Source organism: Mustela lutreola, chromosome 10, assembly GCF_030435805.1.
Source record: "Mustela lutreola isolate mMusLut2 chromosome 10, mMusLut2.pri, whole genome shotgun sequence".
Classification (NCBI taxonomy): domain Eukaryota; kingdom Metazoa; phylum Chordata; class Mammalia; order Carnivora; family Mustelidae; genus Mustela; species Mustela lutreola.
In genome coordinates this window covers 100,258,630-100,274,565 of record NC_081299.1, presented here as the reverse complement: position 1 = coordinate 100,274,565, position 15,936 = coordinate 100,258,630, and the positions used below count along the sequence as shown (strand labels likewise).

The following is a 15,936-nucleotide window of genomic DNA, read 5'->3' as shown; positions in this document are numbered from 1 at the left end:
TCATAGTTCCATCTAGGAGAACTACAATCCTTTCTCACAGAAATTAGCAGATGTGTTTTGGAAATGATTGCTAAGAGGAAGAAGGAAAGAGGAACAGCTTCCCAAAGCATACAAGTCTCAAGAGCTTTTATCAGTTGCTATCTGACCAACCCTAAAATCTCAGTGGCTTAAAACAATGTTATTTCATGATCATGTGATAACACCCTGGGTGAGCGGAGGTGAGGAGGGAGGCACACATGCAGGCTTTATTCCAGTCATTTGGGAACTGAGGCTTACTAGTCTGGCAAAAGGTCCATGGCCCCAAAGGAGGTTAAGAATCCCTGATCTCGTGGTTTCTCTAGGGCCTTGTAGGCTTCTATCAGTAGGAAGAAACAGTGTGACGAATCACTCCTAAAGTTGGAGGGGAGGTTAAGAAATGACTTACATTACCTCTCTCCTTATCCCATTGACTAGAACTCAGTAATATGGACCCATGTAACTGCAGTGAACGCTGGGAAATGTAGTCTCTCTGGGTGCCCAAGAAGAAAAGGAGATGGGGTTAGCAAACACACATTATCTCTGTTACACTGTCATGCACACATTTATTGGATTATACCAACCATAATGCAAATACTAAATGATACAATGCTAAATGAGAGAATGACACTACATGCCACAAATACTGTCAATCTGTAAAAACGCAAATACAGGCATACCTTGGCTACTGCAGGTTCAGCTGCAGACTAATACAGTGAATATCATAGTAAAGTGAGTCAAAAGAGTCTCTTGATTTCCCAGGCACATAAAAATATTTACACTATATTGTGGTCCATTAAGTGTCCAACAGTAGAATGTCTAAAAAACTACCTATCTTAATTAAAAAATCCTATATTGCTGGGGCGGCTGGCTGGCTCGGTTGGTTGGATATCTGACTCTTGGTTTCAGCTTGGGGTTGTGGGATCAAGCCCCGCATCCGGCTCCATGCTCAGAGTGGAGTCTGCTTGAAATTCTTTCCCTTCCCTCTGGCCCTCACCATGCTCGTGTGTGTTCTCTAAACAAACACATAAATTTTTTGAAAAAATTCTCTTATCGTGAAAAATACTATCATCTGAGCTTTTAATGAGTCGGTGGAAGGTCTTGCCTCAATGTCAGTGGCAGCTGACTGGTCAGGGTGCTGGCTGCAGTAATCTCTGAAGCTATGATGATGGTGAAGTCGGCCACACCGAAGCGCTCTTCCTTTCATGGATGATTTCTCTGTAGCATGGAATGCAGTTTGATAACACTTTCCCCACAGCGGAAGTTCTTTCAAAAATCACAGTCAGTCCTCTCAAACACTGCCGCTGCTTTGTCAATGAAATTTATGTGATGTTCTAAATCCTCTGGCATTATTTCAACGACCTTCACAGTGTCTTCACCAGGAGTAGGTTCCATCTCAAGAATCCACCATCTTGGCTCATCCAAGAGCTCCTCATATGTTCAAGTTTTATCATGATATCGTGGCAATTCAAATATAATAATGATGAAGAAGCCTCAAACACTGTGAAGTTACCAGAATGGGACACAGCCACCAAGTGAGCCGGTGCTGTCGCAAGAAATGCGGTGTCGGCAAGGCGTGACGAAGGGAGGTCTGCCTGTACTGGAAAGATGCCACGTAGTAAATTGTGTTTCACAAGCAGCACATGATACTCTAGCAACGGGAAATTATGGAACACCACGAATGAAACGAGAACAAACACTGGATGGTTCGAGAATACCCAAACCAGACATCTGTTCATGGATGACACACCTCCTTGCCCTGAAGCTGGTGTGGCAGAACTGTCTGGCCAGAGACAGCTGCAGAGGCCCGGCCTCCGGGTCCACTCTCCGCCCTGCCCTGAGACATGTTACCAGCCTCACTGGTAAGAGAGAGGGAGGGCCAGCACCGGAACGGGCAGTGACACTGGTCTCCCGTGAGCTGAGAAGAACAAGGCAACGGAGGGCTTTCTGAGTTTGTACTGAGGCTTTTGTAACAACTCCCCTGGTGTTGTTTTCCAAAATTATCTAACTCTAAGGCACATTCTTTTTTCTGAAGTAATTTTTTGGTTTCTACGTTACCCTTAAATAAGTTGACTGATCGACCTGACGACCCAAGTGTTTAATGTGATCACTGGCATCCAATTCCTTGGATAAGATGGCGGCTCCTACTGCAGAGGGCCTGGCACTTGCCAGTAAAATGAGAAGCCGAGGAGGGCTTATATCAGGTCACTGTTCCAGACTACCACAAACCTGCAGCAGTACGACCCTGAGCCCTAGAAAAGTTAGATGCCAAAAAGGACTTTGAGGTCAGCCAGAGTGAGCTTCTTGACAGATGTGCCAGATCCTGATAGGACCTGTTTGGCCAAAGTTTTCTTCTTCTCTTGGAGGTGTAAGATCTTCTCTTCTACTGTTCCCTCACAAATAAATCTAAAAAAAAAAAAAAAAAGATAAATAATCAGAAACCCCAAAAAGCATATTTAATAACCTAATCAAACTTGCAATTACGCTTGAGTTTTTACATGAGATTTCTTTCTTAAGTTGTCTTAAGGTTTAGTTAAAAACTCCATGTTTATGAGAGCCAAACAACCTTGACTGAACATGTGCCCATTTAAAATGATGTGGCTCAAATTATTTTTCATTTCTTTCTGAAGCTAAGGTAATTGGGAACGTGCCAAAATAAGCAAACGCCATCCCTATCCAAAAAAATGCAGAGATCCAGCTGTCCCCCAAAAAGCTCAACCTTGGTCAAGTCCGAAGGCCCTAGAGCTTATCAAGTTCCTGCCGTGGGTGCTGGTGTAAGTACAGTGTCTTATTTCTTGGCGAATTTGTACTGAGGACAGGTTTTACCCCCTGAAGAAATGCCACTATACTCATTCCCTCATTCAGCAAGTACTGATTGCGCATTTGCACTATTGCCAGGCGCTGTGCTAGGTCCAAGGATGGAGAGATGCATGCAGCCCAGTCTTGTGCTCTCAAAGAGAACATAGGAAGAAAGGCATGAAAATACACAATCACACAAGCTGGAAGTGCTACAGTCCTATGTCCAGTGTGCACAGAGTAAAAGGAAACATCTCCAGTGTTCAGGGAAGTCTCTGTTGAAGACCGAGTTCGTAATGTGTGGCCTGTAGGACGAGCAAGGGTTTGCCAGGCGCAGCAGAGTGGGTGTCCCAGGGAACGGGAATGGAAAAACCACGCCGAGTTCAGAACAGGGTTATGTCAGAGGAAGATCAGGTGGTCCAGTCTGGCCAGGGCAAAAGTCAAAAGGACTCTACCATGTTACAGAGCAATGACAGAAGCTCTGGAGGATGGTAGGTCAGATCATGAGAGGCTCTGCACTTCATGCGAAGAAATTCAGACTTGAAAGAGGGAGATGGCAGTGTGGATAGGAAAGAGGAGATGGTTTTGAGACATTTCAAAAATAAAATGAATGAAAAAAAAAAAAAATAAAATAAAATAAAATGAATGGACTTGGTATGTGAAAAGGGAGGAAAAGGGAGGGACCCCATCTGTGGCTCTAGGATTGGATTCAGGGATGCTATTCATGTAGAGGCAGTCTTCAGAAGCATCGAGAGATTGGAGGCGGTATCTCACTTCAGTCTGTGACATTCTGAGTTCCTGGAACGTGTCATAGTACTTGCTCCATAGTGAACACTCGGCAGGTATCAGATTTAGAAGCTGAATGAGACAAGTGCACGAGTGAACGGATAATGGATACACACTCGGATTCAGAGCGTTAGCAGGGATTTGAGTATCGAGGTCTGATGCTATAGGCCTTGGGGATGCAGGTTCAGACTTTTGGACTTCCTGGAGCAGATAGGATTACTAGGGGAGGACCATACAGGGTGAGGTGAGAGCTAAGGACAGGGTAACCAGCCGGATCACTGTGGAATTCACGGATGATCTGTAACAAGAGCGGTTTCAGTGGAGCAACAGGGGTGAGAGGCTGAGGAATGAATCTGAGAGGTAAGGAAGACAAGACAGTCAGCGACTGCTAATTCTTCAGGAAACCCAGCCCTGAAAAGGAAGGAGAAAAAGGGGTCCGTTGCTAAAATGGATTATTGCATTAACGCTGGTTGTGGTTCTTAAGGGAAAAAGTCCTGAAGAGTGGAACATTCTATAAAAATCGCTGGCTTGTGCTCTTTAAAAATGTCAATGTCATAAGACACAAAGAAAGACTGACGTATGGTCCCAAATTAAAGGAGACAAAAGAGTCATGACAACTTAATACTACACAGCCTCTAGGATTTTCCTTTGCTGCAAGGGACCTCACTGGGACAGGTGGCAAAACAGAATAGTCCGCAGCTCAGATAACAGCACTCTATCCGTGTTAATGTTCTGATTTTGAGCCGTTTACTGTGGTTATGTAAGAGAATGTTCTAATTTAAAACCACACCCTGCAGGGGGCACCTGGGTGGCTCAGTGGGTTAAGCCGCTGCCTTCGGCTCAGGTCATGATCTCAGGGTCCTGGGATCGAGTCCCGCATCGGGCTCTCTGCTCAGCAGGGAGCCTGCTTCCTCCTCTCTCTGCCTGCCCCTCTAACTACTTGTGATTTCTCTCTGTCAAATAAATAAATAAAAAAAAAATAAAAATTAAAAAATAAATAAATAAATAAAACCACACCCTGCAGTATTTAAGGGTAAAGGAGCACCACGGTGGCAACCAACTCTCAAGTGGTCAAGAAAGAAGTCTACATGCACACAGACACGTGCTACAACACACGAGCAGTTTCTGGTATTATTTTTACAAACATGATTTTGGGGGATATTATTCTTTTAAGAACTCTTACATCCTTTTCTGCATGCCCGAAGTTACGTCAACATAAAAGTTAAAAGCAAAAAACTAATAAACAAAAGGCGGGAGGAGGGTACTTTCCCTAACCCTAACATACAAGCCTTTTCTTCTCTTGCAGGGACCAACCCCAAGGTCACCCCCAAATTGCTTGTGTTCCCTTCTGGACTGTGAATACCAAGGGCGCCGTGACTCAGGAGCATAACTAGTCAAGTGATTGCCAAATATTTTACATTCTGTTAAAACAGGACCCAAGAAAAATTGGCACAAAGGGAAAGCCTGTGAAGGGGCCTAAGCCCCAGCAGGTCTTCACTTACTTGTGCACAACAACATCTTTCTGCTGCCCCACACGGTAAATTCGGTCACAGGCCTGGTCTTCAAGTGATGGATTCCTGTGAAAAGAGAGGCAAGACTCAAAGGGGCTGCCACCCTGGACTCGGTGGTCAAGGGCCCTGGGCAGAGGCGGCCTGCAGCTGTTTCTGGATGGTTCTTCACCTACAAATGGGGTTCACAGTTTTCAAGGGTCAGAAAAAACCCAAATAAACAAAAAGCCCACAGTGAAGAATGCGGGACAGAGACCCATGGGGCCTGGGAGGTCTAAAACAGCTACCATCTGTCCTAAAATATTTACAGAGAGCTTGCAAATCCCTGTCCTTGGCTATGCTGGCCCCAGAAAGGTTAGTGTCAGATACCTTCTTGCCCTCAAGTGAGAAACTCAGGTCAGTTTGCCAAGAGAAACTCAGCACCACCACCAGCTGACTTTAAGTAACACAGGTGAACCAATGCTCCAATTCAGTCACTAACCAGTTGGATGAACTTGGGCAAGTCACCTCACCTCAACCCTTTGCACTTGAGATAGCCGCATGGAAACATGATGGCTACCTAATGAGAGGAAACAGCTTTCTCTTTCTTTTTTTCTGTAAAGATTTTATTTATTTGAGAGAGAGAGTGAGAGAGCGAGCGAGCAAAAGCTGGCGGGAGGGGTAAAGGGAGAAGCACTCTCCCTGCACTACGTAGGGAGTCGATGTGGGCCTCGATCCCAGGACCCTGAGATCATGACCTGAGCCAAAGGCAGATGCTTAACCGACTAAGCCACTCAGGTGCCCCGGAACACCTTTTTGATATTCTGGGATTCAACTAAAGAGACTTAATTTCTTTCCTTCTTTACAGATGCTATCAACACTAAACTAGTTTCTCATCTTATCTCTTTAAAACCTTGGACAACATTCCTCCATTTCAGAAAACAGCATTTCTTTATTTTTTGAAGATTTTAAGTAATCTCCATACCCAACAGGGGGGCTCAAACTCACTACTCTGAGATCAAGAGTCGCACGCTCTACTGACTGAGCCAGCCAGGCACCCCCAGAAATCAGCATTTAACTCCCACTCTGCTCTCCTCCCTCAAACATATCAGGGAGTCCTAAGACCTAAACACATTCTCCCAGAAGATGGTACTGGGTTGGCCTGAGTGTGCCAATCTGGGCCGCCTGGAAAACCAGACGAATATGCAGCGATCTCTGCTTGGCATAACTAGAAAACCCCAAACTGAGACTAATTAGGACATTTTTCTCCTACCAACACACACACTCATTTATCTTATTTCCAGGAAATTTGCGGTTACGCTCCCAATGTTGATACAACTCATGCAGCCAAGGGCCTTGTGTTAAGCATATTCCTAACATGACTAGAAAATTCCTTCTCCTTTTCCTTTTGGAGTAAAGCTTCTCCTTCTTTTCCAGGGCTGAGATTTCCTTGGATGTCCACAAATGGCGTGAAATATGGTATTCTGAAGAGGTAAAACTGAGTGATGTGGCTCTTAGCCAGGAGAAAAAGACTTCTTCCCAGTTTCCATGGAAACAGATGTAAGATTAACAGTAAGGTAAATGCTATTTTAAGCAGTCATTTGAAGCCTGGCTTGCTCAGGAATTCGGGGCCATCAATAGCCCCACACCCTGTACAGACCAGGAACTGTGCACAGGTGTGCAGCCGAGGCAATGGCCCAATACAAAAAGGGCCGCCTCTCCATAAGAAGTCAGCAACCCCCCTGCCCCCACCCAGCTATGCTAAGACAAGGCAAGATAAATCCAGAGTCATTACCAGTGCATGTCCAGAAGAAAAAGGTGGTTTCCTCCAGTCAGGTTTAGACCCACACCTCCAGCTGAGAGAGATATTAGCATAACCTTCAAAAGAAAGCATGGCATTCCCTTTACACAGATCTGATCTAATACACCTCTCCCTCTGTCTCTGGTTCAAATCCAAGATCAATACAGATAAGTACCACGTTTCTATCAAATTTCCCTCTGCTGTCAAAAAAAACTCTTAGAGATGCACTCCCCTCACCCTGAAGAAAACTGTTCACTTCTGATGTTTTTGTGACTCAACCTCAAAACATGAATTGTACGCCTGCCAAAATACACAAACGCTGCAATTCAGAGCATGGGGGGTGCCTGGCTCAAGGCACTTTCATGGAACTTTCCATTAATCAGATTCTGTCCACTCCCACGGTTTCTGCACCCTCCACCCTCCTGCCGCTGCTGCTCTTCCTGCCTCCCCAGGCCACCAGTGCTTTCCACGTTCCCTCTGTCCCTCCAGATCTCCCCACACTTCCTTGTATCCAACTCCCACCTACCCTTCAAGGCTGGCCTCGTCCACAGAGATCGCTTGAGCCAATGAGCTCTGCTCTTCCTCTGCTTTTAGCCCTGGTATTTTATTTTCTTTCAAGTACCAGTATACTTCGATACGTACCCCAGTAAATGTCTAATAAATTAAAAGTACGGGGAAGGATCAAGGCAACAAATGTGTTTACACTGCAGTTCTCGCCACGTAACTGAGAACAAGGTGCTCTCTGTGCTCTCTCTGACAAAGCTCTGGTGTGACCAGCTCATACCTGAGGACCCCTGGAGCTGTTAAAGGCCTCCACCAAGTCCATCCTCTGTTTGGGGCTGACAGAACCATCAATGGTGGCGTAAGTCAGGCCGTGCCTCTGAAGGTGCCTCGCTACAACCTGCAGCATGCTGGTCCACTGGGAGACCACGACACTGGAAGGAAGGAGAACACAACATCAGCACGCTGCCCATCCCCCACCCCAAAGAGATGAAACAAATTCATCGGCAGGGTCTCAATGCCCCTGTTACTCAGTCATCAAATGTGGATCCAGAAAGGCCTTCTGTCCCCTGCGGGGCAAAGGCACATGTTTAGGTCACATCTCAAGGTGAGGATGCTTCCAGTTGTTTCCAGATCCAGGTTGTCATTTGTCTCATGCTAGATGAGATCAGAATACAGTGGTGGTCAGCCTAATCTAAGGGCTGCAGCTTCCTATCACCTGGAGACCTGTGGTCCTGCAGGGAAGGGATGCACGGGCCGCCCTCCCTTCGCCAGCCCCTGTAAGCTACTGGCACGTCTCTACCCTCACACCTTGTGCTGTGTTTCAATTAGGGTTGTAAGTTTTAAAAATCAAAATACTCCACATATACAAATGCAGATCCCTAACACACATGTGAGGCTAACAATGAATGGATCCATGCACCCAGCTCGAGAACATTCCCAGCACCTTGGGGCTCCCTGCTGACCACATACCTCACCCTGCCTTTTGCACCTGTCACTCCCCTGCTTTTCTTTGGGGGTTTCACTACTTTTAAACACTTCTGCAGATGCTTCGCTCACTCTGATCCTCTAGGGACTTCCTTCTCAATCAGTGCCACAAGTAATTTAACTAGGAATCATAGAGAATGTATGCTGTAACCTCAGTGCTTTCTGCTGAGGAGGAGTCAAGGTTCTGGATTTATAAAAAGCTGAGATTCAGAACTATCAGCAATATCAGAGTTTCTGGACTCACCACAAACAATAACTTGGATAATAAAATAACATTTACCTCTTCTGGGACCCTGAATTTCCTCGGATTGCCTCCAATTCCACCAACAGAGATGTAATCTGGGAAATGTTATTCAGTATATGTTAAGTTGCAGCAAATTCGCTTTTCTCCAGCATCCCTCACCTGAACTTCTGAATGGCCTGCCTCTGGTCTGACCCCACTCTAGGCCACTCCCCTCTCTGCAGCCCAAGGACTGTTTCTAAAATGCCAGTCTGTCACTTTCCTCCCCTCCCGCAGGGCCTTCCCACGAGGACCGAACCCAAGCTCCTGATAATGACCTACCAGCTCAGCCCCTCCTCAAATGATGCTCCTGTTATACCAGAGTTCCTCCTCTGCTAAGCCATGCTTTGTCTTATCTTTGTCCACTCTGTTCCCTCTGCCTGGAAAAGCCTTCCATGTCAGATCAACATCACTTCTTAGGGGTCCTCACTAATCCCAAAGTAGGGTTAGGTGCCTACTGCCTCCCTGCTACTAGGGCTCCCTTTGTTTCTAGCACTGCCTTTTCCACACTACCCACTGTGTCTTAATCATCTCTTGCCCTCATGGCCTGAGGTGCTGCAAGGAAGCCAAGCAACAGAAGACTGGTTCATTTTGGTTCATTCTCCTAGCGGCCAGCACGGAGCCAGAGCAGAGAAGGTACTCTCCTAACATTTGCAGGAAGAGAAAATCCAAGAGCTTTACCCAGTTTAGGGCCCACTCCAAAGGCTGTTAAAGAAGAGACCCACCCACCAGTCTGAGCGACACTTGCTAAGGTTTCCCCCAAAGGCTCTCCGGGTATTTATCAAACCCCCTCAGAGCCCATCTGAGTCCACAGGGAGCGGTCGGTAAGAACCGTGCACATGAGCATGAGCTGGGAAAGCAGCTGGATTCACCCCTCCCAGCTGCTAATGCAAAGGACCTTTTGAAAGCCTCTAGGGTCCCTGGAGTTTGTCCCTGGGATGGTGGAGAAAGAAGAAAATGACCAGGAATCGGGAGATGAAGAGAGCTCTTCTGCTGTACTCCTTCGGGGCTCCTGGTGAAGAGCGTGAACGCCTCATCACGGAAACGATGAACTCTGAGACACCCTCAGCGCTTATCTTGTACTGCCCTTGTTTGGGTGCTCACCTCTAAAGGCCCCTACTACCCACAAGGCTGCCTTCCGATCTCAAAAAATGTGCTGGACAGGAAGTGAGGACAACACTGGACCATTCTGAATTCATAGGGAGAAAGAAAGCAGGTACGTGAGGTGCCCGGCATCTTGGCGACTTGAGGTTGTGGTAAGGGCTTGGACTGCCTCATAAAAAAGCTAGTGATAGGTATTTTGAGAAAACATCAGTGGGAGAATGAACTCACGGTCCATGAGCAGAGGTCCAATTCCAGGAACATTCTACATGAGGTTAGTGTGCACTGCCAAAACTCCCTTCCCTGAGTAAAACAACCTTAAATGGTTTGAACTACTATTAAGGGGCTCACATTAAAACACCCTGTGAATAAATACTACCCAAGTATTAGGTGAAGCACACAAATTATGAAGACTCGAAGTTTTAACCCAGTATTTACTCTGAAGGTGCTACGACAGGAAGTTTGTCCACATACGGTATCCTTCCTGTGTTTCTCTCAGTTACTAGTGGTAAAGACCTCAGTAGATATTGTGAAAGTTTAATTAAAAGTAATTCTTAAGTAACACCATTCCCTTGGCAGTGACCTCATTTCTAGTCACATTAAAAAAAAAAAAAAAAAAAAAAGAACCACTTGGGGCGCCTGGGTTAAAGCCTCTGACTTCAGCTCAGGTCATGATCTCAGGATCCTGGGATCTAGCCCCAAATCAGGCTCTCTGCTCGGTGGGAAGCCTGCTTCCCCCTCTGTCTCTCTGCCTGCTTGTGATCTCTGTCAAATAAATAAATAAAATCTTTAAAAAAAAACAAAACCAAAAAAAAAAAAGCCTTTGAAGAGAAGCTGAGGCTGGGAATGGCAGCTTCAGACAGCAGTCGAGAGAGAGGGCCTCGCCCCACTCTCAGGATACGCAGACTAATGGTGTATACTCCAAACCAGCCAACAGAAAGGCAGCCCTCAAGTTACAGCACCTCTCAGCCTCCCTCTACTACAATGCTTCAGCCTCGAAAAGCTTTAATGAAAATAGAACAAAATGACTAATGAAGATAGAAGGCAATTTAGGAAATAATGCTCACAGATGGATGCCTTTCAACAAGTCTAAGCAATTGGTGCTCGGATGTATTACACAGTCTCTGGGGTCAAGCCTTTGTTGTTCTCCTTTAAAGCTTTCCGGCAACAAACTGCTCACTCACTGAGGCCCTGTCACTGGCGTAAACCTGACAGGCAACCTTCCCGGTGATCCATGACAGAAGATGTGCCTTGCTGCCGGGGCTGGCCCAAGTCACTCTCTGAGAGCCCACGAGGTAATAAGACTTGTTATACTTGTGAAATAAAATAAGAATTTAAGACTGGAGGGGCAACTGGACCAGCTCACATCTAATAGTTTTAGCCTCAGCATTCAATGGCTGTGCACACTTGGACAAACGTGTCGCTCTCACAAATGGAAAAAATGTGTGAGAAAATCCATGTTTTTCTATCAGAACGGAGGTGACAAAAGTACCTTGCTGCTCGCCCTTGTGTTCTCAAAAAGCTCTGCCTTGAACCGTTCACCGTTAAGGGAAATGATGGGAGATGCCTCCCTGTCACAGAGTTCAGACAATGTCATGGCACTGAGCTGCTCTTCCAGAGAAAGGGCGAGGTCCTCGCTTTTCAGTTCTGCCGGGTCCAGGGCCTGAGGAGAATACAGGAAGGGGACAGGGTGGGGGGTGCAGATGGACAGTTGAGGAAGCAAGCCACATTATTTGCCAACGAACTGAGGACTATTTAACATTTCACACAGCAAAATGTCTTGTAATTTATCACTGGTATTTCCTCAGAGAAACCCTGATTAAAATGTAATTTGCAAGTTTTTCACAAGATGAAAGATAAATCAAATGATGGAACTTCTTAGAGATTTGCCAGACAGATTACATGATCATTCTGTTTTCCCAGCTAAAGCAGTATAGTTAATTAAGCTATTGGTAATCAAAACACATTACCACAGCTCCTCTGAAAGAGTAACAGACTCATCTTAATTATGGATGTGCCTCTAGCCAGTGTTAAGGCAACTTTTCCAACTGTATTTTTTCCAACTTGAGTTTTCATGACTAGCCTTAAAAGCCCCTGTGCTGCCTGAAGGCAGAAAAAACTAGTAGCTAAACTGGCTTTATGACATCCTAAAATACCGAAGTATCCATGAATGGTTTAGCAGAATGACATTTTCCATTCTAAAATTAAGTTTATTTACAAAAACAAAACCAATACAAGCTGTTCTCAACACTATGGGAATAATCTCAAGATCAATAAAAACTAATATAAAGTAAAATAAAGAAGCTTCCACTTCTCTGTCCCACCAGAAAAACAGAAACACCCCAAAATGCCATTCCCCTTGATCCAGCAGGCTGGACCCCAGTTACAGAGGCCTGAAACGGACCTCTCTGGCAGCCGCTGCGGAGGGGAGCACACGAAGAGCTCTTCTTACCGACTTCAGCAGAGACAGGTGACAGCAACACTGGCGAAGTCTCAGCAACTGGGTCAACAGTACATGGGGGGTGCTGGATCTTGGCAAGCTTGCCGCCACCTGGGGCCCAGGCCCAGTGGATGCAAACTCCTGGGCCACTTCCAAGAAGGGACACAAAGCACATGGAACAGGACAGGGTTTACAACGGAAAAGCAGGGAAGAATCACAAACTGAAGGAGGCTGTTTTGAACTTCTCTGATCTGCGATTCAGTAACAGAGCTATAACTGACCTCTCTACCAAGGAAGCCAGACAAAATACTGGTTTTCTTTATGGACCTAGGTGCATTATAATCACGTGGATTTCAAGAGTAATTTTTAAAAAGTTAGATCAGCAGGTCTGGCGATAGCAGATCGGCTTATTTAGCTTTGGTCTGAGTTTCTAGCTAAGGTCAAGTCTCTGATACCAGGCATTCATAATGTCCCGCAGCCGTGATTTTTACCAGATCTAAATCCACATCTCTGTTACTTGTGTGTACTTATGAGTGTCCCACCGCTTACCTTTACTGAATGGATTATCAGGGCTTCTTCCAGACTGGCTGCCCCCACCTTCCTGCCCTCTTAGATAGGATCGCAGAGCTGACCTGCCTCAGATCGAAAAAGAAAATGCACATGGAATGTTTGCTAAGACCAAAGAGGTTTACTAGTGGTCACTGCTTAACCGAAGCAGGATCTTGACTAAGACTTGTTAAATAAAGTCAGGCTCGTGGCAAGCACTGGCAAAGGTAATGAAAATTAATTATTTTAAAAGCCAAATCATTTTAAAAATAAGTGTCAATAAACACATTAATATTATAAATATTATGTCTGATAATAGTTATCAATTTATAACATATTATAATGTTAATGTTAATTAGTATTGGTTTATATTTATCAATAAATACAATAATATTACATCAGGTATACAAGGAGAAAATAAAATTCACATTGGAAATGAAAGGCATCAAGCAGGAAAGGTTAAATCTGGAATTTTGGGAAGGATAAGAGGTTTAGAGAAAGTACAAAGAACACATGACAAGAAGGATTACAGAGCAGTTTGTTGTTTTTAAGTTCCAATGAGATGCTGAGTAACAGGTTGAAGGTCAAAGAGATGTTCTTTCCCAAAATAGCCCCACAGAACCAGACACACCTGGTGTAGAGAGACCACACTGTTTGGCTTCTACGCAAGGAAGCCGATGAAGAACAGGTTCAGTGTGTATACAAGACAAAGGTAAGCCAGGGAACAGGTGAAGGGAGAGAAAGGGAGATTTAAAACCAAAACAAACAGAAAAAGGAAGGTAGACATCCAAGTCATCAACAACACTATAAATGCAGTCTGAAGAAAGTGGACCCTTAACTCACACCCAAGCAAGGACAGGAATCACACAACAATAAATGTGAGGTACTTCCTCTATGCACACACCTTGATCTTGCCAAAAGGACACTGTAAACATTCTCTTCATCTTCAGAAAGCTTTAAACGGTGCACTTGAAATTTACGTTGGGGCAGCATCACCTGGAGGAGAAGAATTCAGCTACAGAAGTCCGACAAATGACCTGGGCATTACAGAGTACATTCCCCATGGCGGACCCTGGAAACCTAGTCAAGCCCTAGGTAGCTCTCTCACCTGCCCTAAAAACAGGATGACTATGATACATGACCACTGAGGCCCCCTCACAGAGAGACGGGACACTCAGAGGCTCCGGAGCAAAGCAGATGGCTGTTCAAGCCAAGGCAAGGACAGGGCAGCCTCCTTCCCTGGCCTTCCCCAGGGACAGGGACAAACGAGATTACCAAGGGCTGGCCAGTGGAGTCCAGCTGGTCTTTTGTTCTCCTCAGCAAAAGGCTCTTGGTTAAAATACTTAACCGTTCTCCTCCTTTCTTTGAACCATTGTCAACCTGGCTCTTCCACAGTCGGAAATCATCGAATGGAGAACAACGGAGAAATCTTTTTTTGTTAAGGAATAAGAGGGACAGTAGGAAAAAAGAATTAGCGAATGGTTTAAGGAGTAAATAAGGGTCCAAGGAAACACACAAGATGAGAAACAAATCCAATTTTCTGTTATATCTGTCATCCAATCATTTTTTAATAGTGAATTTCATACTAAAGCTCTGCAAGACACAGCAAAAGAATCTAAGTTGATAACAAAACCACATTATAAAATGTGAATTTTCCTATATCTGTATCATCACAAAAGGACATACAACCAATAGCTGGAATTTATTCCTAAAGCTTCAAAGGCCAGCAAAGAAATTCTGTATTCTCTTATGGGCTGACTTGAATAAAAGCAAGGGCTTTAAAATCAGCATTCTTTTCGGTTTGCTTCGAATAAATAGCAGGCCTGACCCTAGGCCATACATTTTACAACAGAAAAAGCCCAAAACATTCACTGGTCTGAAGAAAGAGGGCTTCTGTTTCCTTTTAATCCATCCTATATTTTTCCATATATAGGGCCTGGATAGAATCTTAGTCCTGCATCTGCCAGGCCATCAGCTGATTATCTTCTCATAATATGAATTCATTTGCCCTTTAAAGGTCGAGAAGCTTGCCATCCCCTACGTGAGATAATCTGGCATGTTCTGGAGCATTATTGTGAGATATGCAATAATGACCAAGGGTTAACTGACTGGTTCGCATTTACATAATCCCGAGGAGTTTTACTCACTTCAGCAGTGAATACATGTCCAACAAGGTGTTCTGAATGGGGGTTCCAGTGACAGCCCAACGGGCCCGGGCCTGAAGCCTGCACACAGCCATGGAAGTCTGAACTCGTGGATTCTTCACACAGTGAGCTTCATCTAGTATGATTCGAGCCCAGACTATTCGAAGCAAAGGTGTTTTTGCAGTATCCTGGAAGAAACCCAAGTGACATCATCAACAGTATGGAAAAATGTACATGTCTTCAAGGAGAGGAGGGGGAACAATGAACGAGTAGTGAGGGTTCACTCTCGCCATCCAGTTTGAGGGCTCAGATTGGGTATACTGAAATGAGAATTAAGCTGAAGAAACCAAAAGTGGAGACTCTCAGTGGGTAGAAATAAACAAGTTGACCCAAGGGCTCCAATCCTTGAGTTTAAGATGCTTGAGAGTAGGGGTACCTGGGTGGCACAGTCAGTTAAGCCTTCAACTCTTGGTTTCGGCTCAGGTTGTGATCTCAGGGTTATAAAATTGAGTCCCACATCAGGAGTCTGCTTGAAATTCTCTTTCTCTGTCTGCCCCTTGTGCTCACTCTCTTTCTCCCTCTCTCTTTCAAATAAACAAATCTTTAATTTAAAATAAGATGCCTGGGGCTCCTGGGTGGCCCAGTGGGGTAAGCCTCTGCCTTCGGCTCAGCTGGGCTCATGATCTTAGGGTCCTGGAATCGAGCCCCACATCGGGCTCTCTGCTCAGCAGGGGGCCTGCTTCCCTCTCTCTCTCTCTGTCTGCCTCTCTGCCTACTTGTGATCTCTGTCAAATAAGTAAATAAAATCTTTAAAAAAAAATACTTAAGAGTAAAAATCTTTTAACTTGAGTTTTCAAGTTATAACTCCAAAGTGAGCAACAGCTGTGGGTCAGGACTGCACTAGGGGTCGAGCCTGGAAATTCACCCATTTGAATAAAATATTTACTAAACTGACAAAAAAGTCACTATAAAAAAATTCACTGCCAAGTCTACTTTATAACGTAGGGTATGAAATCAGCCATAAAGGACGGTTCCTAGCCTTAAGGAGTTCA

General features: G+C 45.0%; 1 protein-coding gene across 5 annotated transcripts in view; it reads right to left on the bottom strand.

The window, feature by feature from the left end:
- Window positions 1-552: 552 nt before the first annotated feature.
- The window catches only part of TTF2 (transcription termination factor 2), a 41,574-nt gene continuing 26,190 nt past the window's right edge, over window positions 553-15,936 (bottom strand). For 2 of the 5 annotated variants that reach the window (XM_059136452.1, XM_059136454.1), the window contains 11 exons: window positions 14,888-15,072; window positions 14,016-14,169; window positions 13,645-13,736; window positions 12,744-12,826; window positions 12,207-12,343; window positions 11,247-11,417; window positions 8,654-8,712; window positions 7,670-7,820; window positions 6,880-6,962; window positions 5,100-5,174; window positions 553-2,421 (listed from right to left, as the gene is read on the bottom strand). In XM_059136452.1, the coding sequence (XP_058992435.1) occupies window positions 2,277-2,421; window positions 5,100-5,174; window positions 6,880-6,962; window positions 7,670-7,820; window positions 8,654-8,712; window positions 11,247-11,417; window positions 12,207-12,343; window positions 12,744-12,826; window positions 13,645-13,736; window positions 14,016-14,169; window positions 14,888-15,072 (1,335 nt within the window). In that variant the 3' untranslated portion in view covers window positions 553-2,276. Of the gene's footprint in view, window positions 2,422-5,099; window positions 5,175-6,879; window positions 6,963-7,669; window positions 7,821-8,653; window positions 8,713-11,246; window positions 11,418-12,206; window positions 12,344-12,743; window positions 12,827-13,644; window positions 13,737-14,015; window positions 14,170-14,887; window positions 15,073-15,936 lie in introns of those variants that run through there. The other 3 variants (XR_009345159.1, XR_009345161.1, XR_009345160.1) reach the window with 3 other exon arrangements.